Below are 20,615 nucleotides of genomic sequence, written 5' to 3'. Positions count from 1 at the left end.
CCCTAGAAAGGTACCAGGAATATCCGTCCCCACGGTCCCACGAGTCAGCAGCCGTCGGGTCATGTGGGCCCCGCATCCCCGGTCCGCTCTTGCTCCAACTTCCAAACCAACCCGGCCAGTCTCCTCCTCCTCCTCCCCTTCCTCCTGCTCCTATCTCCCCTCCCGCCGCCGCCACCGCAGCAGCAGCAGTTGGCATCCATCCAGTCACCGAGTCGCGCTCCAAGAAAGAAAACAAGCCTAGAACTTCTTCTCTCGCCTCCCCGGTGAATGGTGGGAGGAGCCCACAAGAAAAGCAGGCAAAACAGGAGAAAGAGTTTCAAAAGCGGAGCGGAGCAGTTGAACGCGACGAGGAACCCAGAGGCCGCACCTTTCGCGCCTGCCATCTTCACACGGATCGCTGCTGCTTGCGGCCGGTGACAGTACCCTCAATCGCCGCCAGCATCTTCGCGTTTTCCAAGCATAATCGCCACGAGCTGATTACTTTAACCTTTCGAGACGAGAGGCGGGCCCGATTCTAGGCAGCAACCAAGGCCGGCCGATATGGAGGTAGGAGCCATTGGTCGCGAGGAGTGGGAGTTGGAGGAGTTGGAGGACCGCATCTACGCAGAGCAACGGCAGGAGGAGCAGGTGGTGTACTGCGCCGTGGGGAAGGAGGCGGCCAAGGAATGGAAGGCCAACCTGCAGTGGGTGCTCGCCAACGTCCCCCGGAGCAAGCGCATCGTCCTCGCGCACCTGCACCGCCCGGCCTCGCGGATCAACATGAGTACGAGTCTTTCTTCCATTGCTCCGTGTTTCTGAGTTGTAATGCGTTCGTTGATAGGGGTCGTTTATTCGTTTGGTCCTCGTAACGGCGCCAAGTGTTGCTCCTTCTCTTGATTCTTATTCTTTTTTCGAGTTCAGAAATGGTTCTGTTCAGTTGTTTGGGTTTTTCTTTATCGCATTGCCTAAAATTGCTTCTTGAAATTTAGCTTCTGGTTGAATGCCGCCATCTTACTCTCAACATTGGAGCATGTTCTCTTTCTCAACAATCCAACTTTTATCCAATAATAGTGCAGGTTGTGGCTTGTTGCTACAAATATCAGTTCAGTAGTCATACTTCTTTCTAGCTTATTTTAAACTGCAAAGTGTCGCCGTATTTGGTAGAGCGCACTTTGTTCTTAAGAATTATTGAGAACCCAAACTGCTGTCTCCTTCCTGGAAACTGAAAGGCTTCGATGCTGCTGCTGGCATGGTGCAGTGTTTGCTGATTTTCTTTTCTAATTTGTAACGACATCAAGATCTCAGACAAATCACTCCTAAAAAATACTAAAAAAAAATACTTAAACAAATGCATCCCTCCCAACTTGACAGTAGTGTAACTTTTTCACAGCCCCTCTGCTTTACTATCCATGGCTGCTATGCTAATCATCCGCATATTCTGTTCCACACCATTGGCATTTTGCCTCCAGGAGTTTCAGAGGGCCATTGATCTTTATCAAGTTATAATTTCCTTGTACTTTTTTTTGCACTTCTTTTTTTATGGAATCAAAATGTTGGCCATGATCATCCAACTTGTTGCTATAAAAATTTATTTGAGTTAACTATTCAATCCCCTTTACCTTACTGCCGGTTCTGCAGGACTAGTAGTTCTTGTGGTTTTTGAAAGTCTTAAACATTTGGGCCCATGGTTTGCAGTGGGGGCGTGGGTCCCAGTGAGCCAGCTTGCAGAGGAGGAGGTGACTGCATACAGGAAGCTGGAGGAGGAGAAGATGGGCAAAGTCTTAGACGATCTCTTGGGCATTTGCAGAAGTCAAAAGGTTGAAATCTGCCCCCTTTTGTTTCCTTTTTTTGTCATGATAATCATTGTTTATTTTGACCCCCATCCCGTCAATGTCAATATGAGCCCTTCAGCAGCCTTGATTGGCCGTGTTCTGACGATAACCCTAACCAAACTTGTCTAGAGCGGATGATTGTCCCTGCTGTTCGCTATCTGGATTGGATTGGAATGGATTGCTAACAAGTTACTGAAACCCGCAGGTCACTGCGAGCAAGGCCATCATCGCGAGCGACGATACCGCTAGGGGTCTTGTCCAGCTTGTTGATGATCATGGGGTTACCGAGCTCGTCATGGGCGCTGCATCTGACCGGGCGTACACCAGGTATGGCTCCATGCCTCCATGCTTTGGATACATACAAACTCAGGTCTTGATGTCACAGCTTGTGCTGTTCATCTTCGTTCTCGCTTGCTCGATGTCGGTTAGTATGTTCAGTGTGCCTGAATTCAAAGGTAATAATCTGTCTAGATGCAATGTGATGTTAGGAAGATGCGGGCGCCAAAGTCTAAGAAAGCACTGACAGTGCAGCGCAAGGCGAATCCCTCTTGCAAGATCTGGTTTGTCTGCAAGGGAAATCTTATCTGCACCAGGTATGGATGCCTCAAAAGTCCTCGCTCCAACAATGTAAATCGCAAAAGTCGTCCTTTTCCTCTCCCTGTCTACTCAAAATGGGGCAGACATTTGTAGATTGCTTTGCCTGGAATTGAAGCAGAATTAAACCTGTGATAGCGTTGACAAGAACAACTGAGCATCGTTAGCTTGTGACCTATCAGTCTGAAAATTTGACATTCCTCTATGAGCTGTCTTGCTGATTTCATATCAAGAGTAACTGAGTGAGGCTACGAACAGTAGCAGGACTCATGTAATGCCCGACTTAATGCAAGATAACTTTTTACTGTAAAAACGATTAGCAAAGCAGTAACATATTTCCTGTTTTCCGATTTAACTAATCTGACATAGGGAGGCTACCGAGGGACTGCATAGAGCAGAATCATCCACAACTAGCACAAGTTCCAGGTCAAGCACTTCTGACTACTCGAGGTCGAAATCCTCACCGTGCTTGCACAGCGAGACATTCAGTAGTCAAGAATCACACGACGCGACAACATTATCAGTTGATCAGACTCCTGCAAGAGAGGACAATGCCATGGACCGCAACATGCAGAATTTAAATCTTCAAGCAACTGGTATTGCTGGATCCTCAACGGTGTCAATATCTGAATTCGTGGGGCCTGAAGGGGAACCAGCCGCTGTGCAGTCGCTGCAAGAAATTGAAGAGGTCCGAGAAGCACCTTCACCAGATGATTCGGTATGTGCAATTCCTGGGGGGAAATGCCAACTTCTGGCTTTATGAAATATTGGGATAATATTGGTGTGATAAGAAATTAACAGAATCGAAAATTGTCAGACACGTTCTGGTGTCTAGACTAGTCCACATTTTTAGTAAGCAGTATGGACTTGTTTTTCAGGATAGTACCAATTGTGGTAGCCCAGACATGCAGTCCTAACTAATCATAGAAAGAATCGGAAAGTTGACTTTCGTATGCATTTGATTTGAGAATAATAGAATCGACACGCTTCATAAGATTGTCCTGCATTTTGTCCAATGGCTGCATCAGTCAGATACATGCTTTTCGGATAGTGAACAGTCCCTTCCGCTTTTGCCAGGATGCTGGTGAGATGGACGATGCCTTATACGAGAAACTGAAGGACGCTCTTATGGAGGCCGAGAACCTCAAGCATGAGGCGTACGAAGAGACTCGCCGGCGTCAGATGGCCGAGCGCGATCTCGCCGACGCATCCAAGATGGTAAGCAAATCAAAGAAACGAAATTTGATCGCTTCTATATGTCAAATATATGCTTGAACCATATGTAGCTCACCATTTATGATCTGACCGACGCAGGCCGATGACGCAGAGAGCTCGTACCGGAGAGAGGCGAAGCACCGTAAGGAGGTCGAGGAAATGCTGGCGAGAGAACGCGCCGAGATGGAGCGGGACAGGCGAGAACTCGAAGACATACTCGAGCAGATACAGAAGGTGAACGATCGGAGCGCCGATCTGGAGCTCCAGATCACAAACTCGGAGCGCGCGATGAGCAACCTCGAGGTCAGGCTCTCGGAGTCGTACAACCTCCTCGACACGCTCCGGCAGGAGCGCCGGCAAGGAGAGCCTGCGACTGCGAGGGAATCGGCAGTGGAAAGCGAAGCCCTAAATGGTGAACAGAGAGTGACCTTCTCGCGGTTCGGTTACTCGGAGGTGAATAAGGCAACCAACCATTTCTACGAGTCTTTCAGGATTGATGGCGGTGCCGGTGGCCGGGGCAGCGTGTACAGAGGGGACCTGCGCAACATGGCCGTCGCCGTCAAGGTGTTCAGCCCCGATGTCGCCGTAGACGAGGTCCAGTTCACCCGTGCGGTGGAGGCCATCAGCAGGGTGAGGCACCCAAACCTCGTCTCGCTCGTCGGCGCGTGCCCGGAGGCGCGTGCCGTCGTGTACGAGTTTGTGCCAGGCGGGAGCCTGGAGGACCGACTCGACGGTGAGAGCGGCGCGCCGCCACTCCTGTGGCACGCGCGCTGTGGCATCGCGTACCGGACGTGCTCCGCTCTGGCGTTCCTCCACTCCACGCTTCCGCGGGTAACGGTGCATGGCGACGTGAGGCCGGCGAACATCCTCCTGGACGAGCGGTACACCTCGTGCAAGCTGGCCGGTCTCGGCACGCACGTGCTCGTGGAGCACCGCGGCGGCATGGCGCTGGCGAGGCCGGCTCTGGCGTACACGGACCCGCACTACCTGGCCACGGGGGAGCTGACCCCGCAGTGCGATGTGTACTCGCTGGGCGTGGTGCTCCTGCGGCTGGTGACCGGGAGGCCAGCGTTCCTGGCCAAGAAGGCGGCGCAGGAGGCCGCGGGCGGCAGTAAGGCGTGGCACGAGGTGGTGGACGCGAGCGCGGGAGGCTGGCCGACGGAGTGCGCCAGGGAGGTGGCGCTGCTCGGTCTGAAATGCTGCGACGTGAAGCGGAGGCCGTGTCGCCCGGGTGAGCTGCTAGAGGAGGTCCGGGGCGTTCTCGAGGCCGCGATGAGCGCTGCGCCGAGCAGGTCGGCGTCGTCCCTGTCGGACGGCGAGGGCGCCCCATCCTACTTCCTCTGCCCAATATCCAAGGTCAGCATTCGTGTACATGGTCGCGCACGCCGAGAGTATGATCTACAAACGCGCACGGAGTGGTCTCATCCGTCGTTGCTTGGCGTTGCGTGTTGCAGGAGGTGATGAGGGACCCGCAGATCGCCGGCGACGGGTTCACGTACGAGGCGGAGGCGATCAGAGAGTGGCTGGGCAGCGGGCACGACACGTCGCCGATGACCAACCTGAAGCTCCCGACGCGGGAGCTGATCCCCAACCACGCGCTCCGCTCCGCCATCCACGAGTGGCGCCACGGCCGAGCGCCGCGCCCCCAACTCGATCGGCTTCACTAGTCACTAGTCTGTGGACACTGATCTATATCTGTTCATTCACTAATCACTAGTGTGCAGACGAACGATCGAACATGCTGATAATTCTAAAAGGCGAGATTTTGACGTCGGGTAGTTAACTAGAGGTTATTTTCCTCTCTCTCTCTCCAAACGATCTGATCGTCTGCGTGTATAACATTTTTGCAATATATGACATTTTTCCTTCATAGTACATTTTTGCGATATAATTATTAAAGGATGGTGTTCTAAGTATTTCATGTTGCTTTAGAAAGTGTTTGGTTGCTCGTATGAAAAATTATTATAAAAGGTATGGGTTTAGGTATGTTTTTTTTATTATGATTTCAGAATTCTAATTTTAAAATTAGAATTGAAAATAAACAGGTCGATTCTACGATCCAAATTCCATATTTTTTAGACCGATTATGCTATAATCCATAATCTAGAGAAAAACTATTTTTTCGATTGTGAATTATGACACATATTTAACCACTATAATATGTGATCCGACTAAATTACACCTAGCTTAATCAACAATTAAGTCGATTAAAATAGAAGTAATTCTGGCAATCCCGATATCCGCTAAACAAAATCCAAGATCATAACATATACTGTTGCAACATAGTTTCATCGTAAGATACGAACAGAGTACAAAAGTTTTAAATTTTATTACAAACCTTGTTCCGACTACCTTGTCTACTTAGTAATAGGGTTTTCAAACGCAGTGAAAAGATATTAATAAAATAAAAGATCAGTGACACCATTGCCTATAAGACACAAACGGAACTAGCTCACACATTTGATCTCTACTCATGGCCATCTCCAGCATCGGCGGGATAAAACTACTCGTATATGAGTTCGTCGTTGACTACATCAACTTAAGAACACCACCTTGAATACAAAAGTACTCGCAAGACTTACACAATACGAGCATATATATATATATATATATATATATATATATATATATTCCTGACTCGAAGTATAATGTACTGAGTTAAATAGCAAGGAATAGCCATAAAGTTAAGTGTACTCAGCGAAAAATACTTTAACCAGTATACGGATATGAACGACTAGCATCAACTGATAATAAACATCTGTTCAATAAAGTAAACTTGTTCATCTTAAATAAGTATCAGCTCATGCTTCTCCGAAAAACCCACTATCGGTGTATCGGGAACCAGGGGTCCCTGAGTCCCGAGACTAGGCCGGCCGGCAGCCACGTGCCACCATCCCGCGAGGTCCCCCCTGCAGGATGAGAAGAATCTAAGTTTCGGGAGAAGGTGCTCGGGGCCACAGCCTCTGGTCCCCGAGCACCCCAGTTTCCCGATAACCCGCAGAGTCCAAGTACCGGGAAGAAAGTGCTCGGAAGGGTTCCCACTCACCCCCCGAGTACCATAGTCCCTCGATGGTTCGAACAGCCAAGTGCTCAGGAGAGAGTGCTCGGGGCTGCATGTGGCAGCCCCCGAGGACTCGGTTCCCCGAAGGTCTTACCGAAGTACTCGGGAGAGAGTGCGCGGGGCTGCACGTGGCAGCCCCCGAGGACTCGGTTCCTCGAGGGTCCTATCGAAGTGCTCGGGGCTGCACGTGGCAGCCCCCGAGGACTTGGTTCCTCGAAGGTTCGCGCAAGATCGCCTGACGAACCGAAGGGTCCCGTCGGCAGGGTGTTAGCCAGTCAAAGGTCCAATGCCGCATTTAATAGGCACACGCGGCCTGACATCCTGACATCCTGATATTCTCAGCTACTCACGCCCTAGTGTCAGTCCCTGCCATGCTTTGGCAGGGGGGCATGTGTCCATTAATTGCACGGGTCCCGTCCCGTATCATCCGGGTGCCTCGGGATAACGTTACCAGGATCAAAGTATTTCGCCTGCCACCCTGCCCTGACAGAAGAACAAGACAGGGTGGACGCACCGGGCGCCTCTGTGACCGCCCGGTGGGCCCTCTCAATGGCGCCGGAGGACGTCCACGGTGGCGGGTGGTCGGATGCGCGCCGTATTTTTCCACCGCCCCTGTCACTTCGCCAAGACAGAATGATGACGCCTTTTTCCGTGGCGCCTTGGCACTCGCGCCCCCTCTTTCCCATTCAGGATAAGTCTAGGTCGGCGTGTGTATAAAAGGAAAGGATGGAGAACACATGAAGACACGCGAAGTCTAGCAGAAGACTAAGTTCAACCGAAGTCGACAACTGATCCCAAGCGGAACCAAGTCCAGTTCAACTAAGCCAAGCCCAGATCAAGAAACGAAGAACATCACGAACAAGCTCGAGCAGAGCTAGAACACGGGAGCCTCAAGCTCTCTGTAGACAACACACCCTTGTAACCAGACACATCCTTGAAGAATTCCCTTCAAGGAAAGATATTGCACTCACACAGGAGTAGGGTGTTACGCCCCTGTGCGGCCCGAACATGTCTAAACCCCGGTGCATCTATCTCTTTTTTGCACTAGGTCAATCATCCCCCACCACCAGCCATTGCATTTGTTTCCGTTTCCATTTATTTCCCCGACGAGCTCGTTCAGGATCATCCCCCCGGCCGAATCTTTAAAAAGGGATCTCTCGGGATCCCTGCGACAGGAGTTCATCCTCCGACACCCACATACTTTTCCTTTCTTTTTCCTAAACTGAACGAAACTCTACGATTAATGTCTAATGAAACTTGAGCATGTTCATGACCGAGATCACGACAATTCGAATTGATCTTAAATCCTACAGGGGTACATCTTTACCCACGTAACTCAAGTCCATACTCTTAGCCCCTAAGACAACATTTCTCATACTTAGAACTACCCACTTGCACATACCTCTATGGCACCGGGGTTATCGTGAGCATGTCCCAGACACCTTTGGCTCCCCGCCACCTTGCATCTCCTCGTACTTTTTCTTCATGTCATAGGGTCGCAAGTCAAGCGACAGCATGACATACGATAATCAGTTTATCTCACCATTAGATCGGTGCTTAAATGATGCAAAGTGGTCTATGGCATCCGCTTCTTCTCTCCTGAACTGCCCCTAGCACCCGCTCATATCTCGTCTTAACTTTTCTAACTCACAATCCCAAGTTATCATTCCTTTGTAACTGTAGTTGAAATTCCTGTAACTCGTGAACAACAGTAACACCCATCGCTCGATTTCTACCAAGAACCTATGCAAGTCTAAACAATCACCGTATCACTTTTAAGTTGGATCATGTCATGAAAATACCTAAGTTATAAAGACTAGGATTAACAACTCCATCAAGATAGGTGCTATGCAACAAATAGGATCTATCCGATTCCCGATATCGACTCATCATCACATGCATATACGAAATATAGTAAAATCTAACAAATTAATCAGTAATTCACCAAAAAATAGGAGAAATATGATAGATGCTTGTCTGGTGCTTGCCTGATGCTTCATGCGTAACACTTATAGAACTCCGTTTGTTCGTTTGTGGTTTCCATCACGCGACACTCCGAAACGTCAGTTTCTAAATAAATAAAGATGACAGTGCATTGTAATGAGTATGGTGACATGCAATGAAAGAGGTTCCACAGTATATGACAAAAAGTGAAGATGCAATGCTTCACAACGCGAGTTTAAATCATTAAGGATTTCCTTAAATTTGGATTATCGTTAATCATTTAATATTTTCATGGATTAATTAACCTAGCTCAAAGCTTATACCAAAATAGAAATTTAATTTATACTTAACATGAGTGTGATTATTTTTAATGAACATGTTATCAATTAATAATATTTAAAAAATTGATTAAATCAATTTTGGAGTTACCAATAAACCATTATGAATTAATGAAGCTTAAAAACATTTTATTAATCAAAGAAATACCAACACGTATTTCATGGCTCCTAGTATTTTTAACATGTAGATATGAATAAAAAAGCTAAAAAAATTTGTTTCACAATTTTTAGAGCTATATTTAATTTTCTATGTATTTTACAAGTTTTCAACTGAATTTACAATGCAACAATAAATTGATTTCGCCATTTTCTAAATAATCGGATTATTAAATGACCCTAATCCTTTTTGTACTGGCAGCTGGCTAGTCGGAGTTGCTGACTGTGGTCCTGGGCTTATTTGACTCGGGTCAAAATTGACCCAAGGCCATGGCGCACAGCGACGGGGGCTCGGCTGGACCTCACTGGTGGCGAGCGATAGTGGAAACCGGCTAACCGAGAACACCCCCAGAACCAGCATGACGCTAGGATCACGTTGGTGTCACCCGTGGCGGTTAGCGATGAGTGGAAAGCGGCCAGCGACGTGCACCCGGTAGCAATTGGACGGCAGAGGCTCGGTTTGGCTCATCGGCAGTGAACGGCGACCTAATCGACTTGACTGAGTACGCCTACAGAATCTACGCAGATATGTGGATGCAAAGGCATGCCTAGTTGCCAATGGGGCTAGCTACGGCTCGGCCGACGACATGCGCCGAGGCGATGGCGGGCGGGCGGCTTACGCGGACATGTGCGTCAGCGACGAGCCAAATACCAATTTACGCGTGCGGAAGGGAGAGAGGAGATCAGGGAAGCTTACCGAGCTCTCGGGTGGGCCGGAGTGGCGGTGTGATGGCAGGTCAACAGTGGAGTGACGGAGGAAACTGTTGGAGAAGAGGAAAATGGCGTGGGGAGCTTAAATCTAGCGAGGAAGAGATGGCTTCGCGTGAAAAACCGCACCAAGAAGGTCCTGAATTTCCCCTCCGTGCTCCATGGGGTTCAGGCATGACTGGAATGGCCACGAGCGCGGTGCATTTGGGTGGCGACGTGCGTGTGCGTGCTCTGCTCTGCTCGGTGTTTTTTTTTACTTATAATTCTGCTTCTACTGTTGTCAGAAGTCAAAACAAATGAGGTTCTAGAGAAGTATCTTCTGGAGAAATAAAAAATCTACTTTTAAAGAAAATAAATTAAAACTGAGAAGCTCGGTAAGGAACATTTTTATGAGAAGTTATATGCTAAGAAGGTAAAAAAATATTGTAGGAACTGATAAACTATTTTAAAAACAACTTTTTAGATAAGGATAAACACAGTTTTTCATTAAAACGTAACTGTGCCTGGCCAGTGCCGTATCGCATGAACACACGCAACTCACGAAGAGGACAGGCCACTGACGGCTGGGTCCTACCGCAAATCCATTTGCCTGGGCTCACGTGCAGAGCCTGAAGCACAAACAGTAGCGCAGCCGCCGGTAAGACCAAGGCGCGCTTAAACGACCAAGAAAAAGCGAGGGGGAGGCGCATAGCATTCGCACGCAGACACATCCGCGCGAAACTGAATCGCAGTCGCCGTGGTGGTGCTGATGGGCCGCAAGTCGCCGGAGCCGGCGGCCGCGGCGGTCCTGGTCGTGCTGGCGGCTCTCGCGGGCGTGGCGGCCGCCGGCGACATCGTCCACCAGGACGACGAGGCCCCGAAGATCCCCGGCTGCTCCAACGACTTCGTGCTGGTACAGCCCTCCTGTAATCGATTGGCTCGCTTGTTCAGTTCATTTCACTGCTTCCATTAGCTTGATCGGTGGCGAGGGTTTGGGTTTGGCGCACCCAAATTTTGGGTTACAAGTTGGGGGAGTCTCGATTTGGGCGTTTAGGGCGAAGCTAGGGTTAGGAGTAGTGCATTCGGGGGGTTTAGAATCTCGGAAATTAGGGCGGTTTCTTGATTTGTGGAATGGGACCTCAGCAACGTCTTTTGCTGAGACTGGAAGAGGTGATTAGGTCGCGGTACTGTGTTGCATACAGGAGTTCGGAATCAGTAAATCTGTTAGAGTAGGCTATCCCGCTACGGAGTGCAAGCTGCTTGGAGGCTTCGGTTGGATGGTTGTATGGTTGCTGTCTAGTTGAGTTGCTCTCATTATTAATTTGCTCGAGCAGTTCCGTTGAGAGTGCTGTTTATTCTGGGATTATAGTCTATTAACGTATTTTTGAGTTGATCAAGGTAGCACTCAGGTTTATCGGTTGTCCGGATGCTTCTCCCCCCTCCGCCCACCTAGAATATGCAGGAGAGCTGTGTATCTTTATATTAAGAAAGAAAGTTTTGGTCAAGGACCATTGCAATGCGAAATGTACAAGATGTCTGCAGGACCCATGCTACAGGTTGATAGATTATACAATGAGGCGTGCAATCTAGTAGCTAGGATTAACTCTAAGCCTACTATCGCATAAATAGACAACCTAGGTGCCTTGCACCAGCAGCGATCCAATGTTCCACCTCGAGCTTGATTGCGGTAGTTAGCTGCGCAGTCAAAGACGATGCGCTCCTGAAGACTCAACCATTGCGCTCTTTCAGATGGTCCAAGACACCAGCAGAAACAGAGAGCTGAAGCCTCTCTTTTGATCCTTGCTTGGGTTGCCTCGAAGCAACATCCACCAGTCGACCAGCGGCGGTTGATTTTGCGGGAGATGGTGTGAGAGCCCGATCCATGACAGGATGCCCCCCTCGTTTGTGTTGGCACTCTGATTCCATAAACGCTTGTGTAACGCGAGCCACATGAAAAATTGCCCGGATGCTATAATATAGGCTAATTGTTTTTATATGTTTCAGAAATGGTGGGTTTTAGAACTTTGATTTTTCACTCCTGGGAATTATAGTTCTTACATTGCTTGATTTGTTGGTTTGTCTCTGTTATCTGATTGAAGGTAGAGTCCACCTTTATTTTGAACTTATTCGACTAGAAAAATGACTATAAGCGGCTGGAATTCTCACATTGAAGATTTTCCTGTTGTGCTGGTCGGTAAATGGTGTTTTGCGCATTCGAGAAACTTGCGTCGAATATGTTTAACATTGAATATGATAATATGCGGGCGTGCCAATATAGAAAGTATACGGAAGACATGAGGACAATGTAACAGAAACATGTAAACTTTATTCATTCATGTCGAATTCATAAAGTACAACTTCTTTTATCACAATGTGTTACTCCACAACGCACACGCTAATTTGACTGTATAATACATCATCTAGCAATTGTTTCGTCTTGGTTCCTGGGGCTTTGTGAAGCATCTTCGGTTAATTACGCCCGTCTTCAGGCTACCTCCTATTAAGCTGCGCTGGCGGTTGTCATATCGAGGTCGTCTCCGAATCTAAAAACTGTAGGCACATGCAACAAAGATCAAGCAAAGTAATAGCATTAGAAATAAAAGAAAGGAAGACGGGAAGACAGTCTAGCTTTGCTTCATTGATTGTTTATGCATACTGCGTCATCATTGGCCTCGTATCACCGGCCCCAGTATAGTGTAAGTGGAAGAGGTGGGCTAGGAGCACAGCACGATGCGTAGCTTTTACCGGTAGCGGCAGCTAGGCCGCGGCCAGGAGCTTAGCGCCGTGCTTAGCACACTAACTCCCTCGGGCCTCGGAATGTTTCGTCATCGGCCATCTCCGAAGGCGACATGCAACTTAGCCACAAAGGAAAAAGCCACGCATGCGGGGCAATCACTAACGACTTAACGAGCCACGAAGGCATCAGCTGCAAGGGCACCATATTCTCTGTGATAAGCATTATCAGACGACCACACATGTTGTAGCCACAAAGGCAAAGGTGATCACAGTGGGCCACAAAGGCCTTGCATTTTATGCAATAAGATAGCATGAGGGCTCACAAATAACAAGGAAGGAAGATATAAATCATCTCCCACAACAGTAGTATAATCCAGTCGACAACAACATAGACATCACCCTTCTATCAGCTTACCAGAAGGAAGCCAAGAACATAAGAGCCATAGCAAGACGGGCAATAACAGCTTGTGATAAACGAAGCATTGACCAACCGTGCCTCGCGAAGCAACGTGCCCAATCCAACCAAAATGAACCTATCTTTGCAAGACTGGGTTAGCATAAACAATGCAAACCACAACATCTATATTAGCAGGAAGAGCATAACCGCCTAGGCCAACAATAGGGAGGAAGTACTGATGGGGAACAATACCAAATCAGCCACACAACTGATATCAAATCAATGAACTGCAACATTGAACTGATGGCACACTAGCTAGTCAACAGAACACGACCATGCCAATCCACCGTCGCAGTCGGAGCACACCACTTCAACGGAACGTCTAGAGTGCTGGCTTCAACGACGCGGCCAAAGCGTAAGCTTCAACGGCGCGGTTGGAGCACTGGCTTCAATGACACTCCCGAAGTGTTGACTTCAACGGCTCATGACACGATAGCCAAGCACAAATACGACCTACACGGCACGATAGCGGCACTGCCAGTAGCTCCCCGACTTGGCTGCCCAAGAGCAAGCAAGAGGTCAAGCTGAGCATGGTGCAACAACGATTGGCATGATGACAGGCACATAGACGGACGACCGAGCATGAATCAGCACAACGACGCGCGATAGAAACGTGCGGTAGCACCATGGTGCGATGGCCAGGTACAAGCATCCAGAGCAGCAGCATAACAACAAGCACGCACGCGCATGTCTCCCTACCTTGGCCACCACCCGAGAGATGTCCAGAGGGCAAGCTGAACTGGTGGCGGCACAAAACATAAACAGTGGCCAATCACCTTTAGGAGAGGAGAGGAGATCGTGGTTGAGGACTCACCAACGGCACAACTCTGGTGAGGGTCCATTGGTGGCAAAGACAACAGAGGGGCGGTGAAGATGGCACGGGCCGAAGGTGAGCACATGAGGTTCCCCAGTTTGACCAAACGAAGGTGGATAGTAGGTCGAGCTGAACCCGACGGGCGGTGGCGACACAAATCCGGCGATGGCAAGCTCATGACGTGCGTGCTTCGACGGACTCAGTGCAGCAGGGCTTCCGCACAAGAGCCAAAATTCGATCCCCCTTGACTTAGGGCCCTCCCACATATATATAGGCCAGCTTGAGGAGGTGGGGTGAAGCGATAAACCTCGAATCAGTTGTGATTGCCATGAATTCGGCTTGCCGGACCCTATCCAATTCGGTTAGAAAGATACAGATCGATTTTCGCTCTAGATAGATTCGGGATTTGGTTTGGGATAGGACAGGGACTCGATTTGGGGCTCGGGTCCATGCGGTTTTGAGTGGTGGCTCTCGCTTTGGCTCATGGGAGCGAGAGGAGGCAGGCGCGGCGCATAGACGGTATGTTTGCTACTCATGCATGCCCTAAATTTAGTGTCACATCAAGATATTAATGGCTTGGGACCACATGAGAACTGCTGCGAACTCCTCAAAGACTTTGATCCATGGTCATTGCATTTCTTGCTGCAGCCTGCAGTCCTATTGAATTGCTATGATTACTTTATATAATTCTGTAAATCCATTGGAACTCATAAATTGGCACCTGTCTAGCTATCTTTTTCTTGCTCCAATCTGATTAGTTATCATGATTAGATGTTTATCATGGTGCTCCATCCGGATCAGTATTCCCACATCTGAGGTCCATTATGTTTAGCTAGTTAACTTGGTTCCAGGACCCATTGCACTTTCCAGGATTAAGATGATTGGTTTGTTGATAACCTAGTAATTAGCTAGAGCCACAAGTTAAGCACATTTACTTGAAGTTCAGTTGCTATTGGCACTTCGGAAGTTTGAATATCTGAAAGAAGTGGTGAATGTTTGGTTTCTTTGGCACATGGCAACTTTTTGATGCTTCTTGTCTTGCAAGTTGCAATGCTATGTAGATTTTATCATTTAAAATTATGCTGCCCATTGTATTTGTTTTGGCTTTATTTCTCTACAATCACAGGTTTCTCTCATATTGTTATCAGGTAAAAGTGCAGACCTGGGTCAACAAAAGAGAGAATGATGAATTTGTTGGTGTTGGTGCTCGGTTTGGCCCCACGATAGAGTCGAAGGAAAAGCATGCTAACCGAACAAGACTGTTGCTAGCAGACCCTTTTGATTGCTGCACCCATCCCAGAGAGAAGGTTGCCTTCCTGGAAATGATGATTTAGCTGTTTGGCATTCTTTCATTGTGTTTTATACCCAGTGATTGCCTATTCCTTTATTAGGTTGCTGGAGATGTTTTGTTAGTGGAGAGGGGAAACTGTAAGTTCACTACAAAAGCTAAGGTTGCTGAATCTGCTGGTGCTTCTGCCATTATAATCATCAATGATAAGCGCGGTATGCATTGTATACGAAATTCCTTCATGGCTTCATGTAAAGTTCTACATACAACTCTTTCTGCTTATGGCCTGTGTTGAAGTACCATGTAAGCAGCAGATGAAGTGAGGGATGGGATCAGCTCAGTGATTTGTTCTTACCATGCATATACCTTTTTTCACCACTAGAATGGTTTTTTATTACCCTTATAATCTTGTCAGAGCCCTTTTTGGTGTTTCTCTCTCTTTCTCCTAAGGTCCATAGTCATATTCCGTAAGATTAGGCTCCGGTGGCCTGACTCAACACAGTGAGATCAAACATCTGTGTTTTCTCATTTCTGCTTTTTTTTTTAAAAAAAACTTGGTTTTACAAAGTTGCAGTTTCTATTTTCGAGTCTCTTTTGTTTGGTCCTTTTGCCTTTGACAGACTTGTCTCCCAGCAAAACCTAAATCGTTTGGTTCCTATGCAGACCGAACTCATGCCTTGTTTGATTTGTTACCTTTATCCATGTCAAGGATACTTGTTATTTATGCTGTATGTACACACATTTAGCAGTCCATGTGCATGTGCATATAGATGAGCACATCTATGGTTCTTTACTTGTCTTCTATGTTCTGACACATATTGTTGGTGTTAAGTGTTAACACATGCCATTCATCCACTTGCAGAGTTATACAAGATGGTATGTGATCACAATGAAACAGATCTAGATATTAGTATACCCGCAGTTCTTCTGCCAAAAGATGCAGGCTCCATTTTACAAGGGCATCTCTCACATGGTCAAGGTAAAATTTAGGTCTTCTATTGTTTGATGTCTTTTGCCATTCCTTGTGACTACGTCTTGTCTAATTTTTTATTTATGCACTAACTTGGAGACTTGAGAGTGGGTATTTGTTTCAGTGTAAGACAGCTAACCGGTGTGCATTTCCCTTTTCCAATTTCTCAGTTTCCGTGCAGCTATATTCTCCTGATCGCCCTCTGGTTGATACGGCCGAGGTTTTTCTATGGCTTATGGCAGTCGGTACCATTCTGTGTGCATCATACTGGTCAGCATGGAGTGCTCGAGAAGCAGATATTGAACAAGAGAAGCTTCTGAAGGTTCTAAGCCAATCTTGTTTGATTTCTCATTCTTGGTGTTGTCTACTTGAAAAGAGGAACTGACCGATACGGTATTTGTATAGGATGGCCATGAAATTCCACCAAACTTTGATGCTGGAAGTTCTAGTGGTATGGTAGATATCAACATGGTATCAGCAATACTATTTGTTGTGATCGCATCATGCTTCTTGATAACACTCTACAAGCTGATGTCTCATTGGTTTGTGGAGCTTCTGGTGGTTATCTTTTGCATAGGTGGTGTAGAGGTGTGTATCATTTCATCTTTCTTTCTGTTATTACGTACGTTTGTTTCAACTGTTTGCCTGAATTCCCTATAGGATTTTGATACCGTTTAATTTATAAAATTAGGGCGGTGCTTATGTGCTCTCAAAAGCTAAACTGCCCAAATCGCAAAGCAGCACAGTTTGAAATGGAGTGTTGCTGGATAGTTACTAGTCAGCCCTTGATGTGCTTTGAAAATTCGCTTTCACTTCCATCTTTATCTGTGATTTGTAACATTGCACATGTAGGAATTATCAAAAATTGAGCAAAGAGCTTTATGGTGGTTGTTGAATGACCAAGTGTGATAATGTGTAGCTAGTAGTATGGATCATCCTTGATTCTGTTGATTGGTACTCATAGTAGTTTGTTGTTCTTCCATTTCTTGCGCTCCTGTGATGTTCTTTTCTTTTGTGCAGGGTCTGCAAACATGCTTGGTAGCCTTATTGTCAAGGTTCGTTATATTTTTCTGAGTCAAGATGCATATTATAGACATTTCTTAGCTGTCTCTTTAGTTTTAGACTTTACACCTATGTGAATTTTTGTTACTGTTGTTGACTGGAAGCATGTGGAAGTTAGCAATCCATGTGACAGAACCATAACTTATGCATCCGTCTCTTTGTAACATTATTACTTTTATTTTTTTACTATTACTAGTACCTTTATTATCATTATTGTTTTCTCATCATCTATTTAGTTGGATCTTGTGGGTTCATCTCTAGTTTACCCTAACTTGCTTGGGACAAAGGCTGTTGTTATTGTTGCTGACTGGAAGCCATGGTACCTTTCAGATGGTTTAAACCTGCTGCAGAATCATCTGTGAAAGTGCCATTTTTCGGAGCTGTTTCATACCTAACATTGGCAGTTTGCCCATTTTGCATTGTATTTGCTGTTTTGTGGGCTGTCTATCGCCATGTGCCCTATGCTTGGATTGGGCAAGATGTTCTTGTAAGTGTAGCTTTGTTTTCAATGTCTTTTGTTGAGTTTATTCTGTGCACATTAATATCTTGTTTTGTGGCCTTTAGGGTATTACGTTGATTGTTACTGTAATCCAAATTGTTAGAATACCTAACCTCAAGGTAATTATTCTTCTCTTGGTGTATGTTTTCCCTTCAGTTAAGGGTTTGGTACTGATACCAGTTCTTGCTGGTTACTGTCAGGTGGGTTCTGTCCTCCTGAGTTGTGCCTTCTTATATGACATCTTCTGGGTTTTTATCTCCAAGATGTTGTTCCGTGAGAGTGTGATGATTGTGGTACGTACAAATGACCTTTGTGTTTTGCTATTTGCCATCTGCTAGACATCTAGTTATGCTTGTGATCCGCTTGCAGGTTGCTCGTGGTGATAAGACCGACGAAGATGGTGTACCCATGCTGTTAAAGATCCCACGGATGTTTGATCCATGGGGTGGATATAGCATCATAGGCTTTGGTGATATCCTTCTTCCTGGGCTGCTAATTGCTTTTGCATTAAGGTTAGTATGCAATTTTTTTGCCATGCATTCATCTGTCAGTACTACTGGGTATGTCAGATGCGAATTTCAGCCAGCAGAGGCTGGATAATAATCAGCTTTTGTCATATCCTCTTTAAGTACTTATCTGGCACTATTTATCAAGTATATAAGGTTGTTGAACTCTGAAGTTACCTTTTATCCCCCTCTGTTTAGGTATGATTGGGCTGCCAAGAAGACCTTGCAATCTGGCTACTTTTTGTGGTCAATGGTGGCCTATGGTTCTGGTAATATATCTTTACTTCCATTTCTACTTTTAAGCACTGTGTACCGGCACATCCATCTTGAATTCAAAAAGTCATGCTATGTGGAAGAATGTGATACTTTTGATGGTAGAGATAAAAGTAATTCTAAATGAGGTCTTTTGTGTAAGACCACATTCAAATGCTATGCTTATGCTCATAGAGTGACAATCATGTTTTGCTTGATAGTTGAAATGTGGAAATTAGAAAACAAAGAACAATCACATGGTACTGTTGCAAATGATACAATACTTCGATCATTATTTAACCTTGTTGGCATATGGTTACATCTTAACAATCTCTGACTTGCGAAGGGGACCGTACTACTCCCCCCGTTCTTGGATGCTGGTTGCTGCACCTGCTACTTTCTGATTTTCTCATTATCTAAAATGCATCTAACTGAAATGGCTTCCTTTGCATAAATGAAAGCTGCGAAAAAAGGTTTGGTTTGTATCATTGCAACATGTTCTGTTAATGCTTGGGATGCATATACTTTCATTATTTTACCAAATCCACCTTGATTTGATATATAGATTTTATCATGTCAATTATGTGAAAGCATGTGATATCTTATGAATCAACATAACATGGAGGACATGATGCACATGCACAGTGAAGGGGCTATGGTTTCTGTTTGTGCTGCCTCATTAAAATGACTGAAAATTTCCTATATGTGGATCTGAACATTTTTGAAGAACTTGTGCTGATTATATCATGATGTTTTTTCACCATAGTTTAACATACCGTGTTTGCCCTTTTTAGGTCTCCTAATTACATATGTTGCCTTGAATCTTATGGATGGCCATGGCCAGCCAGCTCTTCTTTACATTGTGCCTTTCACAATTGGTAAGTAATACTTTGTGCGTGATGATAGTTTCACAGCTTCTTCTGGTTATGTACTTGTGTTTTAATAAACCACCAAATTGCTGCAGGTACCTTCTTAGCACTTGGCAGGAAAAGAGGTGAACTCAGAAACCTCTGGACAAGAGGACAGCCAGAGAGAGTCTGTACGCATACTCAATTACTCATCCATCCCCCAAGAACTCCGGTGTTCCAGTAAGCTCATCATCGTAAGCATGGGCTTGGGCCTGAAGAATGCTGCTGATACCCCTTATGTAAATTGTATTCGGTAACGGTCTTCGCCGTAAGCCCAAGACTACTGATTTCGAGTGTACCTTTAGTAGGCTCCGATATTGTGAACCTCGTTGTAATGCGGTTCCGTAATATCAAAAAGTAGCAGTCCATTTTGTAGTAGTACTGAGATATGTAAATGCGGGAAATGTAGGATTAGCTCGGTATTTCCCAGAAGTGTGTGCCTGATGATCTGAATACAAAGATGAGCATGACTCCTTTCACGAGTAGCATATACTGGTCTTTGCATTTTTTGAATGTACTGGTGTTTACATTCTTGTTCTGGAACCGGCATATCTTGCTGTATGGTTGCTGTATCTCCGGGGCATGCCTCTTGTGTGGATGTCGATTTATGCACAGTTCACTATATGGACTTTGCAGTTTTCTCTGGACCTATTCTTCCTCTTGCCGGTGGACACGTGGCAGGCGGTTACTGGTTTTGTCGGTTTGGGGGATGCATCAGTGCATCATCATCATCATTTGTGAACTGATACAGGGTTTTCCATGGCCATTTTCTTTTATATACTGTATGAAAGTAGTGATGCATGACTCATGAGACGAGTTTTCTAAATCCATGCCTCTTCTAGTCTGTTTTTTTTTTTGGGGGGGGGGGGGGGGTTCAGGTAAGGTCGGAGTTGGGGGTGGCGCGGTGTGCGGCCAGCGATGAAGGAGCGGCTGCCGTCCCATGCCATCGCTGTCCTTGTCCAGGCCCTGTTGTATCTCCTGTTTTTCTGTTTGCTCGCTTACGTTGATTCATTTCATCGTGCTAGTGATCCGAGTGGCGGTTGTGCCTGCCTTGTAAAGGATAGCCTAATGTTTGGTCGCCTTTGTTGTCTAGTGCCTCGGATTCCATCCATGATCATGCATGATGTGGTGATGTCTGAATAACTGGGTGTGGTGCTGTTACCATAGTGGCTGTTTCCCCCCATTAGTCAGCATTAGTCGGCCTTGACATATGCTACTATGATTTCAAATTGTCTTGCTATGATGCAATAAATTGATAGTGTGCATTTACCTTTCTTGTGCTGTTGAATTGAGTGAGGAAAAGTTTTTCTGAAACAG

The 20,615-nt window shown here is 46.3% G+C and overlaps 1 protein-coding gene and 1 pseudogene across 4 annotated transcripts; both read left to right on the top strand.

The window, feature by feature from the left end:
* The first annotated feature begins 125 nt into the window (after positions 1–125).
* LOC133920880 (U-box domain-containing protein 33-like) lies at positions 126–5,495 on the top strand. 4 transcript variants are annotated; one of them, XM_062365479.1, is made up of 8 exons: positions 126–763; positions 1,618–1,796; positions 2,017–2,138; positions 2,300–2,404; positions 2,775–3,123; positions 3,483–3,623; positions 3,720–4,976; positions 5,075–5,495. In XM_062365479.1, the coding sequence occupies exons 1-8, from the start codon at positions 541–543 to the stop codon at positions 5,285–5,287; spliced, it is 2,589 nt and encodes an 862-aa protein (XP_062221463.1). In that variant the 5' UTR covers positions 126–540; the 3' UTR covers positions 5,288–5,495. The 4 variants fall into 4 exon arrangements, with proteins under 4 accessions (XP_062221463.1, XP_062221464.1, XP_062221465.1 ...); XM_062365480.1 differs by having other exon boundaries at positions 127–763; positions 1,675–1,796; XM_062365481.1 differs by lacking the exons at positions 126–763; positions 1,618–1,796 and having other exon boundaries at positions 2,015–2,138; positions 2,283–2,404.
* A 4,948-nt stretch (positions 5,496–10,443) lies between these two features.
* Positions 10,444–19,811, top strand: LOC133920881 (signal peptide peptidase-like 4; annotated as a pseudogene).
* The last annotated feature ends 804 nt before the right edge of the window (positions 19,812–20,615 follow it).

Source organism: Phragmites australis, chromosome 6, assembly GCF_958298935.1.
Source record: "Phragmites australis chromosome 6, lpPhrAust1.1, whole genome shotgun sequence".
NCBI lineage: Eukaryota > Viridiplantae > Streptophyta > Magnoliopsida > Poales > Poaceae > Phragmites > Phragmites australis.
This window is presented reverse-complemented; position numbering and strand designations above follow the sequence as displayed.

What these genes read in the sequence shown, in the direction of transcription:
- LOC133920880 (XM_062365479.1), top strand. Translation starts at nt 541, where the DNA reads ATGGAGGTAGGAGCCATTGGTCGCGAGGAGTGGGAGTTGGAGGAGTTG. An exon ending in TCTGACCGGGCGTACACCAG is followed by an intron (nt 2,139 to 2,299) that starts GTATGGCTCCAT and finishes ATGTGATGTTAG; the next exon opens with GAAGATGCGGGCGCCAAAGT. An exon ending in TCCTCTGCCCAATATCCAAG is followed by an intron (nt 4,977 to 5,074) that starts GTCAGCATTCGT and finishes TGCGTGTTGCAG; the next exon opens with GAGGTGATGAGGGACCCGCA.